Below are 10,700 nucleotides of genomic sequence, written 5' to 3'. Positions count from 1 at the left end.
TGGTCTAGAATTTCATATGTATACACATATATACAAATGATAAGGTGTATGCCCCTTGCGTAAGGCTTCTTTTATTCAGCATAATAATTGTAAGACTCATTCTTCCTGTTTGTGTTAGTAGTTTCTTCTAGTTCGATTAGTGGTATTTCATGTGTTTATTCCATTTTCCTATTGATGGACATCTGGACAGTTTCCAGATTTTAGCAATTATGAATAGAGCTGCTACGAACATTCTCATACAAGTCTTTTTGTGGACATATGCTCGTAAATAATTAGGAATAAACTTGCTGGGTCATAGGGTAGACTTATAATTAGTTTTATAAGAAACTTTTATTCTTTTTTTAATTTTATTTTAATTCCAGTATAGTTAACATGTAGTGTTATATTGGTTTCAGGTGTATGATATAGTGATTTAACAATTCTCTACATTACTCAGTACTCATCAGGATAACTGTACTCTTGATCCCCTTTGCCTGTTTCACCCACCCCCCACCCGTCTCCCCTCTGGTGGCCATCTGTTTGTTCTCTATAGATAAGAGCCTGTTTTTCTGGGTTGTCTTTCTTTTTTCCTTTGTTCATTTATTTTGTTTCCTAGAGCCCACATATGAATGATATCATATGTTATTTGTCTTTCTCTGACTGACTTTAATTACTTAGCATTAGATTCTCTAGATTCATCCATGTTGTTGCAAATGGCAAGATGTCATTCTTTTTTAGAGTTGAGTAATATTCCGTTGTGTGCATATAGATGGATACTTGGGCTGCTTCCATAATTTGGTTATTATAAACAATGCTGTAACAAACATAGGGGTGCATAAATCTTTTTGAATTAGTGTTTTATAAAATACTTTTTTCAAAAGTGCTTCCATACGAGAGTTTCAATTGCTCCACATCCTTTCTAATACTTGCTGCCGGCAAATCTTTTCATTTCTTAGCTATCCTGGTGGATGCGAGGGAGTATTTTATTGTAGTTTCAATTTGCATTTCCCTGATGACTAAGGATGTTGAACACTTTTTCACATACTTGGCTCTTCATATGCCTTCCTTTGTGAAGCATATTTTCAAATCTTTTGCTCAACAAAAAAATAGGTTGCCTTTTTATTATTTTAGTTGAATCATAGGAGTTCTTTAAATATTCTGGCGTCATCCATCAGATACACATTTTGTGAATATTTTCTCCCTATCTCTGGTGCCTTGGATGAGCAGGAGTTTTAAACTTTGTGTAATTTAACAGAACAACGTTAATTCTGTCTAAAGTTTATCAGTTTTTTAAGTTTTATTTTTGGTAGTTGTTTCTGGGTCTTGGCTACCAAACCCTTACCTATCCCCAAACTGTGAAGGTATTTTTTAAATATTTTCTTCTAGAAGCTTTTTAGTTTTAGCTTTTACATTAAGGTCTATGATCCATCTCAAATTAATTCATATATATGGTATGCTATTGAGGTAGAAGGTTGTTAAAAAATATCATGTTCCAGTATTATCTATTAAAGACTTTCATTCTCCCTTGCGTTGCTTTGGCAACTTTGTGAAGAAATCAAATGACTATACATATTGAGGCTTGTTTTCAGGTACTATGTTCTGTTCCACTGAGTTATTTGCCTGTCTTGATGTCAGTAACACACTGCCGTGATTATTGTAGTTTTATAGTAAGTTTTAAGTCAGGGAGTGAAACACTTTGTTTTTTTTACTTTTCTTTCCAAAATTGTTTTGGCTAACCTAAGTTCTTTGTATCTCTCTATAAATTTTAGAATCAGCTTCAAATTTTTCCAAAAATATCTCTGGGATTATGTTTAGGATTATGTTGAATCTATAGATCAATTTTAGTAGAATTGACAAGTTAATAATATTTTTCCTTCTTTTTTTTTTTAGAGAGAGCGAGTGCAAGCAAGGGTGGGGAGGGGCAGAGGGAGAGGGAGAGAGAATTTCTAGCAGACTCCCCACTGAGTGCGGAGCCCGAAGTGGGGCTCGATCCCACAACCTCGAGATCATGATCTGAGCTGAAATCAAGAGACAGACACTTAAATGACTAAGGTACCCAGGTTCCCAAATAATATGGAGTTTTCCAATTTATGAATAAGGTATATATTTCCATTTATTTAGATCTCTTAAAATTTTTTTCAGGGGCGCCTGGGTGGCTCAGTCGTTAAGCATCTGCCTTCAGCTCAGGTCATGATCCCAGGGTCCTGGGATTGAGCCCCGCATCGGGCTCCCTGCTCAGCGGGAAGCCTGCTTCTCCCTCTCCCACTCCCCCTGCTTGTGTTCCCTCTCTCGCTGTGTCTCTCTCTGTCAAATAAATAAAATCTAAAAAAAAAAAAAATTTTTTTTCAGCAAAATATTGTTTTTGGTATAGAGGTCTTACATGTCTTTTGCTAGGCCTGCACCACCGACTACTGGATGTCTTTTATGTGAGAAATAATTTTCTCTCTTTTTAAGGCACTTTCTTCACTCATGAGCAGCTGAACCTAATCCCAGAGATTCTTATGCCCTCCAGCAGACTGTGTGTCTGTATGTGCTCATCTGTGACAACAGTGGAGTGAGCTGGGTCTTGAAGAATGAATAAGAGTGTTCCAATCAGAGAAGGGTGTGCAGGCTGAGGAGACGGCCTGTGGAAGGACATGGAGCTGTGAGGGGGCTAGGCCTGTGCTGGGAAGAAGGTATTATTGTTCCCATTTCGAGGAAAAAGTGACTGAGACACGGGGCTTCAACAACGTTCAAACCCAGATGAGTGCCCCCAAAGCTCATTGCCTCATGAAGTCCCCACTCGTGTTTTGATGTGTCCCTCAGCTCCCAAAGGCAGCAGGACAGAATTTTGTTCTTGCCACAGGAGTTGTATGAGCCTGGAGTCTCACTTACTAGCCCTCAAAAGCTCTCTGCTTCCCCAGCAGCTTCACTCAACATCCATGCTCTGGCTGATATTTGCAGAACTGCAGTGTGGAGGTCACTGTAAAAATATTAACCTCTGGGTTTTTTTTCTGAGCCTGTGCAAAGTGTGCATCTCTGAGGACAGAATTCTCAGGTGAGAAAGAACGTCTCTGGGGTCTGAAGCTGCCTTAAGCCTTGCCTGCCACAGAAGCCCTGGGTGCACCCCTCCTGCCGGTCCTTCTGCTGCAGCTTATTGTGAACCCATGAGTTACATTTGTAGCGCTCTGAGGCTGAAAAGGGTTCCTGTAGATGCTCCGTGTATTTAATTATAAACAAAGCAGCCAGCCAGGAGCCCAATGCCCAAAGAAATCCTTAGCCAGCCTCACTGTGTGCTCTTTATTTCCCCTCTGCATTTCTATCCATCCAAGAGCTTCAGAAGCGTAATCCTTCTTAACGACAGATTCTTGATGATGAAGCCATTATTTTTTGATACTGTAGTTTTAAGAAGTGACCCAGACACAGCCTTTGAAAGGAACCTCTCCCCACCTCCTTTACCCCAAGCAAAGGACCAGATTAAAAGAGACCTAGCTTGTATGAATATTTATGCTAGGACCTCTGCCAGATCAGATTAAAGGAGTTCATCCTGCCGGGCAAACACAGATTCCGTACTCAGATTTAATGAGAAACTGACATGTTAATAGTATATTGATGCATCCATTCATCAGGAAATCCATAAAGCACAGGGAATGTGCCCTGGGTCTCAGGGCCCGGGAGAGGTGCTGCTTTTGTCATTTTAAGTTCGACCAGGAAAGCTGTTGTTGCAATGAGAAGGATTCCAAAGACATTCCGCCTCACAGAGACAGCGGAGGAGTAGGGATTCGAGTCTAGATATACCTGGGCAATTGCTCTCTTACACGCCAGTGAGTACGTTGGACAGACGCTAATTCCTCTAGGCAGGATGTCCCAACGTGGTTCCAGAGAGCACAGTATCTACAGGGTGTTAATAGCTATCGTACAGGGAAAAGGCTTTAGGTCAAAATTGTGGGGTAAATGAGGAGCTGAACAGACTTCTTCACTGTAGAACTTCCACCCTGTGACTTTTCAGGAAGCAGAGAAATTATGCTGTGTTTCCAGATTTTTTTTTTTTCTTTTGCAAAGCACCACACCCCAAAGCATACAACCTTTTGTGTCATGAATCCCTTTGGCAGGTTGGGGAAGCCTGGGGAATCCTTTTTCAGAATAACATTTTTTTTTAAAGATTTTATTTATTTATTTGAGAGAGAGAGAGAGCACAAGTAGGCAGAGTGGCAGGCAGAGGGAGAGGGAGAAGCAGGCTCTCCGCTGAGCAGGGAGCCCAATGTGGGGCTCGATCCCAGGACCCCAGGATCATGACCTGAGCTGAAGGCAGCCGCTTAACTGACTGAGCCACCCAGGTGCCCCTCAGAATAACATTTTTAAATCCAAAAAATAAAACACATGGGATTACAAAGGAAACCAAATATCATGCTACTAAAAATACTTCGAAATATCAAAAATGGGCATATGTTAACACATGTGCTTCTTTATTTATTTTTGTGTGTGTGTGTGTGTGCTTCTTTTATAATGGGCCTAATAACTATAGTTGTTTCAAAATATTTATGGCCAAAATGATATTTAAAGAAATGGTCTTAAGAAAAAGAAAAAAAAAGAAGGAGAAGAAGGTAGCAGGAGGGGAAGAATGAAGCAGGGGAAATCGGAGGGGGAGACGAACCATGAGAGACGATGGACTCTGAAAAACAAACTGAGGGTTCTAGAGGGGAGAGGGTGGGGGGATGGGTTAGCCTGGTGATGGGTATTGAGGAGGGCATGTTCTGCATGGAGCACTGGGTGTTATGCACAAACAATGAATCATGGAACACTACATCTAAAACTAATGATGTAATGTATGGGGATTAACATAAGAATAAAAAAAAATGGTCAATCCTCAGGGCAGCTGGGTGGCTCAGTCAGTTAAGCAGCTGCCTTCTGCTCAGGTCATGATCCCAGGATCCTGGGATCGAGTCCCGCATCGGGGTCCCTGATCAGTGGGGAGTCTGCTTCTCCCTCTCTCCTGCCCCTCCCCCTACTTGAGCACTCTCTCTCTCTCTCTCAAATAAATAAATAAAATCTTTAAAACAAATGGTCAATCCCCATTATTCAGGATTCTGTATTTGTGAATTTGCCTACCTGCTAAAATTTATTTGTAACCCCCAAATAAGTACCCATGGCACTTCTGCAGTAACTTGAATAGGGAAAATTTCAGGCCCCTGACTTGCAGGTTCCCAGCTGAGGTTGAATAAGGCAGTGCTCTGTCTTCTTATTTCAGCTTTTACACTGTAAATAAGTATCCTTTTCATGGTATATTTATTGTCATGTTTTGGGCAGTTTTATGCTTTTTGTTGGTGATTTCATTATTTAAAATGCAAGTGCAGTGCTGAAGAATCATCTGGGGTTCCTAAGTGCAAGAAGGCTATGATGTGCCTTATAGAGAAAATAGATGTGTAGATAATCTTCATTCGGACAGTAGTTAAAGTGCTGTTGGCTATGAATTCAAAGTTAATTAATCAACTATAAATTAAATAGGTGTCTTTAAACAAATACCACACATGAAACAAGGTCATGTATTGATTGCTTGAATGATAGTGTTATGACCAGAGGCTTGCAGGAACATAACCCTGTATGTCCCCTAGGAGCAGTGGTTCAGTATTTGCTAATTCAGTGTTCAAGATGACTTAATGGAACATAACTCCTATGAATAATGAGAATTGAATTAACTGTATCTGCAGCAAATGTAATGTGATATGTAAATATTTGTGACAAAAATACAGCTGTTCTGTTGCCTACATTCATAATAAAAGGAAATGCTGTTTTAGAGGGTCTTGAATACAATTTTTTCCACATTCAAGTTCATAGGCATTCTTAATCCTGGGGGAGTAAGGTCCCCATGGGCTTTAGTTAAGAATCCCTTTTCTAGTGGGGTTAACTTGGTGAGAAAGTGGGGTGGGGAAGCAGTGCAATTTCCTGGGGCTTAGGTCCTGCTCTGTTGTGTATCAATACAAGATGCATATAAAGATTTTTAGCTGATCTCCTTTGGCTGCAGGCCCTGGAAATATTTTTTCAGCAAGGTCTGAGCCCAAAAGGCTCTATCCCAGATGAAAAATGCCCAGGAGTGGTGGTGGGAAGAATAGAAATTCTTAATAATAGTTCATATGGAAAATGAGGAGCTCTATTTCAATAGCAAAGGGCTAGACAGGTCTTTAATCTGAAAATAGGAGAAACCAATGACAATAGAGTGTTGGGTGTTTAGAAGAAGATTACAGAGAAGCCCAAGTCTCCCAACCAAGGGTTATCTGGGAGGAAGGCATCTTCTCATTAATTGCTTTTCTTTTTACCCTCTCATTTCACAAGTATGCTCCAATAGGGCTAAATTAAATGTGTCAAAAAAGAGGCTCATTTTTTGGTTTTTAAATAGCAAGAAATAATGAAGTGTGACTTGGAAGGCAACACTAGTGTCTCATTCATTCATGCATTCATTCATTCACTTACCACTCAGTACTATTTACTGAGCATCTCTTGTTGGCCAGGCATTCTTGTAAGGCTATGGATACAGGAGGGAACATGACTGGCCAGGTTCTTATCTCCTGGAGCATCTCTTCTGGTGCATCTCATCAGGAGGCCACTGCAGGAATGGGGGAAGGAGATGGAGAGGGATGTGAGTCCCCCTAGAAAAGTCCTTCACGTGCCTCTCAGAGGCTAGCACTCACATGCTATGATTCTGAAAACATGGAGGCTGAAGACAGGATCTCAAGAGGCACCAGTGCAGAAATATAAGATAAAAGCTGTCCCCATCAGCTATCTTGTCAATTCTGGACACGTGGACGTTAGGAGAAGTACACAAAGCACCTTATAGGGACAGAACATCCTTAAGCCAGAGAGAAAGATGTGGTTTAATCTCAAAGAAGGAATGTGTCTGGATTGGTGTGGAGTGTAAAGATGGAGGCAAAAGGTGACTAGCCTCACCCAGCGGCTCCTGACCCCAGGGTGAGGGCCTGGCCTTGGACTCCAGTTCTTGAGGAGACAATACTGGTATTTAGTACTTACTTTGCGCAGTATTGGTGTTTTATTAAAAAAAATGAGATGGGAGCACCATCCTCTCCCACCCTTCGATTTGGGGATGTCATGCCCCAGGAGTGAGGTCAGGGCTCAGGATGAGGGCCTGCCGGCCTCCCAACCTGAACTTGTTCAAGTAGGGGAGGGGAAATATGATACTGGTGAAACTATTCCCCAAAGTGGGGGCTTTCATCCCTAAGATAATCTGAACAGGGAAAAGTGGCCGGGACAGAGATGACTACTGGCAGGGGGGGAGAATGGAGGTCTCAGGATGATTCAGTCTGCGAAACTCTTCCCTGTACTTTCTGAATCTCTCTATACCCTCCACACTTTTGAAACAACTCTAGTCCCTCAGGGCTTTCTGGAAAATGACTAGGCCTAAAATGAATTCTCTATCCCCTCAACAACAGCAAAAGGAATACGAGATTATCAGCTTCACAAGTAGTCTGGCAATAAAGTAACTTGAAAGCATCTTAAACAGAGTGAGGATTAAATAAATAGAATTCTTTCTAAGGGAATACAAAATTTTAGTGCAGTGTTCTCTGGGTATGTCTTGAGACTAAATGATTACGATTTCAGATTCAAAATAAAAAAAAAACCAATAAAACAACACTATGACAAGTATTGGTATTTTGGTGCTTAAACATAACATGACATATTGGAACGCCAAAACCAGTAATGTACTTACCAAGGCCCTGTTAGTGGACACATCCCTCAGGAGGAGTCAGACATACCAGATTTCCATAGTCCCACACCTCCACACCTCGTATTCTCCAATTCGTTCTCCTCATTTGTATTTCCTGCTGGAAACAAGCAGCCTCCTGATGGCATGTTGGTCCCCTGCTGAGCCACCGCCCCTGGGCCACGTCCTGGTCATGCTGAAGCAAGGGTTCTTTCCAGGTTACAGAAATTAATGGGTCGACAACATTTTAAGTGTTTTGGTCCCTAAAACGGAACTCACACACAATCTGGCATATTAATTTTGTCAGCCGAGGTGGATTGACCGTAAGTCTAAAACAGATTAACTTTAGGGTCCCTTCCAAAGCCTTGGAAGGGGCCCAAGCAATGCGTTCACATGGTCACATGTTTTCTAAAATTTGCAAAAGTTGGATATTTTAAACACGATTGCTTTTTCTCTGAGTACTTTCTTTTCTATCTGGTAGCTGTGGGCTAGCCATGAGAATTTGGGGGCATTTAGGGTGGGATTATGTGGAAATATTTATGTAGTTTGCAGTCCTTTCTGTGCACAGCTGCGTGACTTCCAGGTATGCTCCTACTGTTCATCAGCATGGTTACAAGGGTGCAGGGCCAATGGGCAGAGCTCAGTATGAAAGTATCCTACAGCTCCCAGCGTGCGAAGCCGTGTATCACAGAGGAGAAACAAGGTATAAAATGCCTAAAGCCGGAAGCTGGTCCATGGCAATGGACGGTGTACATGAGTGGGAGATTTGGTTTGCATTGGTTCCTAGTTGAAACAGAAGTATCTTCGTATCAGGAATATGTTCAATAATAAAGCCTACACAATTATGCACACACCATCATTTTAATTTTGTCTTTATTGAGACAAAGACTTAGGTGCAGGTGGTTTATTTGGGAAGCATCCCAGAGAGCAGGAATGAGAGGGCAAGGAGAGTGACACAGAGTAGAAGGAAGCACCATGGGAGGTATTGTTGCCATGAACAAAGGGGCTGATTCTGCCCCTGAGAAGCACACTGAATGCCTCCCCAAAACTGACCACGAAAGGAAGAGGCTGGTGCATTTATTCAATGGCTCCTGGGACCCCTGGGGTGGAACTGCTCCATACCTCTGGGCTGTGTCAAGCAAGCTCCTGAGGGCAGACTGTAGGAAGACGTGCCCATGTAAGGTGGGGTGCTGGCAGTGCGATGTGGGTCTGGGCGTACACCCACTGACCCCCCAAAATCCGAGGCTGCCTCAGAGAGGGGCAAGGGAGGTGACACACCAACGAGAATGGTGTGCAATAGAATTTACCAGAACTCCCGGGCTTATAGGCACACAAAACATTAACAATACTCCAAATAGGGAGCGCATCTCTAGTAACTCTCACTCGAAAGAGATTTGATAGAGGTGCTCCCAATTTGACAACAATTCTAAAAATTCACATGACTTTACCAACGAGTTATGCAGCTGAAAGAAACTCTTCTAAATTATCAACAAAAAGCAACACATTTTACTTTTCTGTCCTTTCTGTAGACCATGATATCACCAAATCATTGTTATAGGAAAAGATGATGAGATTATGCAGCCAAAGAACGTTAAGAAAACCTTTTAAAGAAAGACAGATTGTCATGTTTTCTTCAGTCATTGGGGTTTTGTGGGGCTTATGCTATTTGTCAACTTTAAAAAATTTGTCATTTGTTGTGATTTCTTTTCTCGTTCTAAATAAACATTCAAGTTTGTACCTAATTTTGTGTTCCTAGTTTTGTGGGGCTTATGCTATTTGTCAACTTTAAAAAATTTGTCATTTGTTGTGATTTCTTTTCTCGTTCTAAATAAACATTCAAGTTTGTACCTAATTTTGTGTTCCTAGTTTTGTGGGGCTTATGCTATTTGTCAACTTTAAAAAATTTGTCATTTGTTGTGATTTCTTTTCTCGTTCTAAATAAACATTCAAGTTTGTACCTAATTTTGTGTTCCTAGTTTTGTGTTCTCTCGTGAGAATCCTTGGCAGCCAGCCGACAGCCTTCCCAGGGGCAGCCCCAGCTTGCTGGCCGTCTTAGAGAAGCAGCAACAGACTGAGGATCAGTCCTGGCGCACCAAGACCCTGGCTAAGGTGCCGAGCATCGGTGGACTTTGAGTTTGCTTTTAGAACAATTAGCTATGAAAGGGCACAGATACTCTCTCTGCTTGGAATGGCATCCACAACACTTTATTAAAGGTGGTTTTAGGGACAAATGGAGGGAACTGCTCCCTGAAACACTCAGAATCACGCTGTCATTCAGATAGACTCCAGAATGAGAGAAGTGCACTTTGCAAAGTTGCTGCTAAAGAGGGTCCTATGGGCCTGCAAAATGGCAGCCCCATAACCATTTGTGGAATGAATTTACCCAAGTTCTTGCCTCCCTGAGCTTTCCAGGAGTGCGTGTCCTGGAGGCACTCAGTGGCCCCCTTGGTCTCCAAACACCTGTTCAATCTGAGAGTTAAATGGATTCTCCTTTCCCAGGACCTGGGGCCACTGGAGTTGCACCTTCTTCCAGAAGTGATCTGCCAAGAGCAGTGAAGCGACCTGCAAGAGAGAACCCAGAGGAGGAATAAAAGGGAAATTGTAACAAAGTAAAGAATTTAGCAGCCGGATTTACTGTATTCTCTGTGTGGTGGGCAGACCTAGGATGGCCCCCCACGACTCCTCGATTTGTGTCTTTGTAGAATCCTCTTCCCTTGCTGTGGGTGGGATGTATCATTTGGTTCTAATCAATGAAATATGGCGAGAGTAAGAGGATGTCCCTTCAATGACTATGTAACATTATCTAAGACTCTGCTTTGCTGGCAGTCTTGCTTGGGAGACTGTGGGACTGATGAAGGAAGAAGGCTTGTCGGGAAGCCTGCATGGCAAGGGGCTGACATCCAGCAAGAAGCTGGGTCCTGGGGCGCCTGGGTGGCTCAGTCGTTAAGCGTCTGCCTTCGGCTCAGGTCATGATCCCAGAGTCCTGGGATCGAGCCCCACATCGGGCTCCTTGCTCAGTGGGGAGTCT

General features: G+C 42.3%; 1 protein-coding gene across 1 annotated transcript in view; it reads right to left on the bottom strand.

Moving 5' to 3' along the window:
* Positions 1–8,491: 8,491 nt before the first annotated feature.
* AOAH (acyloxyacyl hydrolase) overlaps positions 8,492–10,700 on the bottom strand; it is a 166,932-nt gene continuing 164,723 nt past the window's right edge. Inside the window, exon 21 of the mRNA XM_064575047.1 lies at positions 8,492–10,234. Within this exon, the coding sequence (XP_064431117.1) occupies positions 10,106–10,234 (129 nt within the window). The 3' untranslated portion in view covers positions 8,492–10,105. The remainder of the gene's footprint in view (positions 10,235–10,700) is intronic.

The sequence above is a fragment of the Mirounga angustirostris genome, unplaced genomic scaffold (genome assembly GCF_029215605.1).
Source record: "Mirounga angustirostris isolate CCGP_5_RB_7025 unplaced genomic scaffold, mMirAng1.0.hap1 SCAF_12, whole genome shotgun sequence".
NCBI classification, from domain to species: Eukaryota; Metazoa; Chordata; class Mammalia; order Carnivora; family Phocidae; genus Mirounga; species Mirounga angustirostris.
Note: the sequence above shows the minus strand (reverse complement) of the source record. Positions and strands in the feature narration are given on the sequence as shown.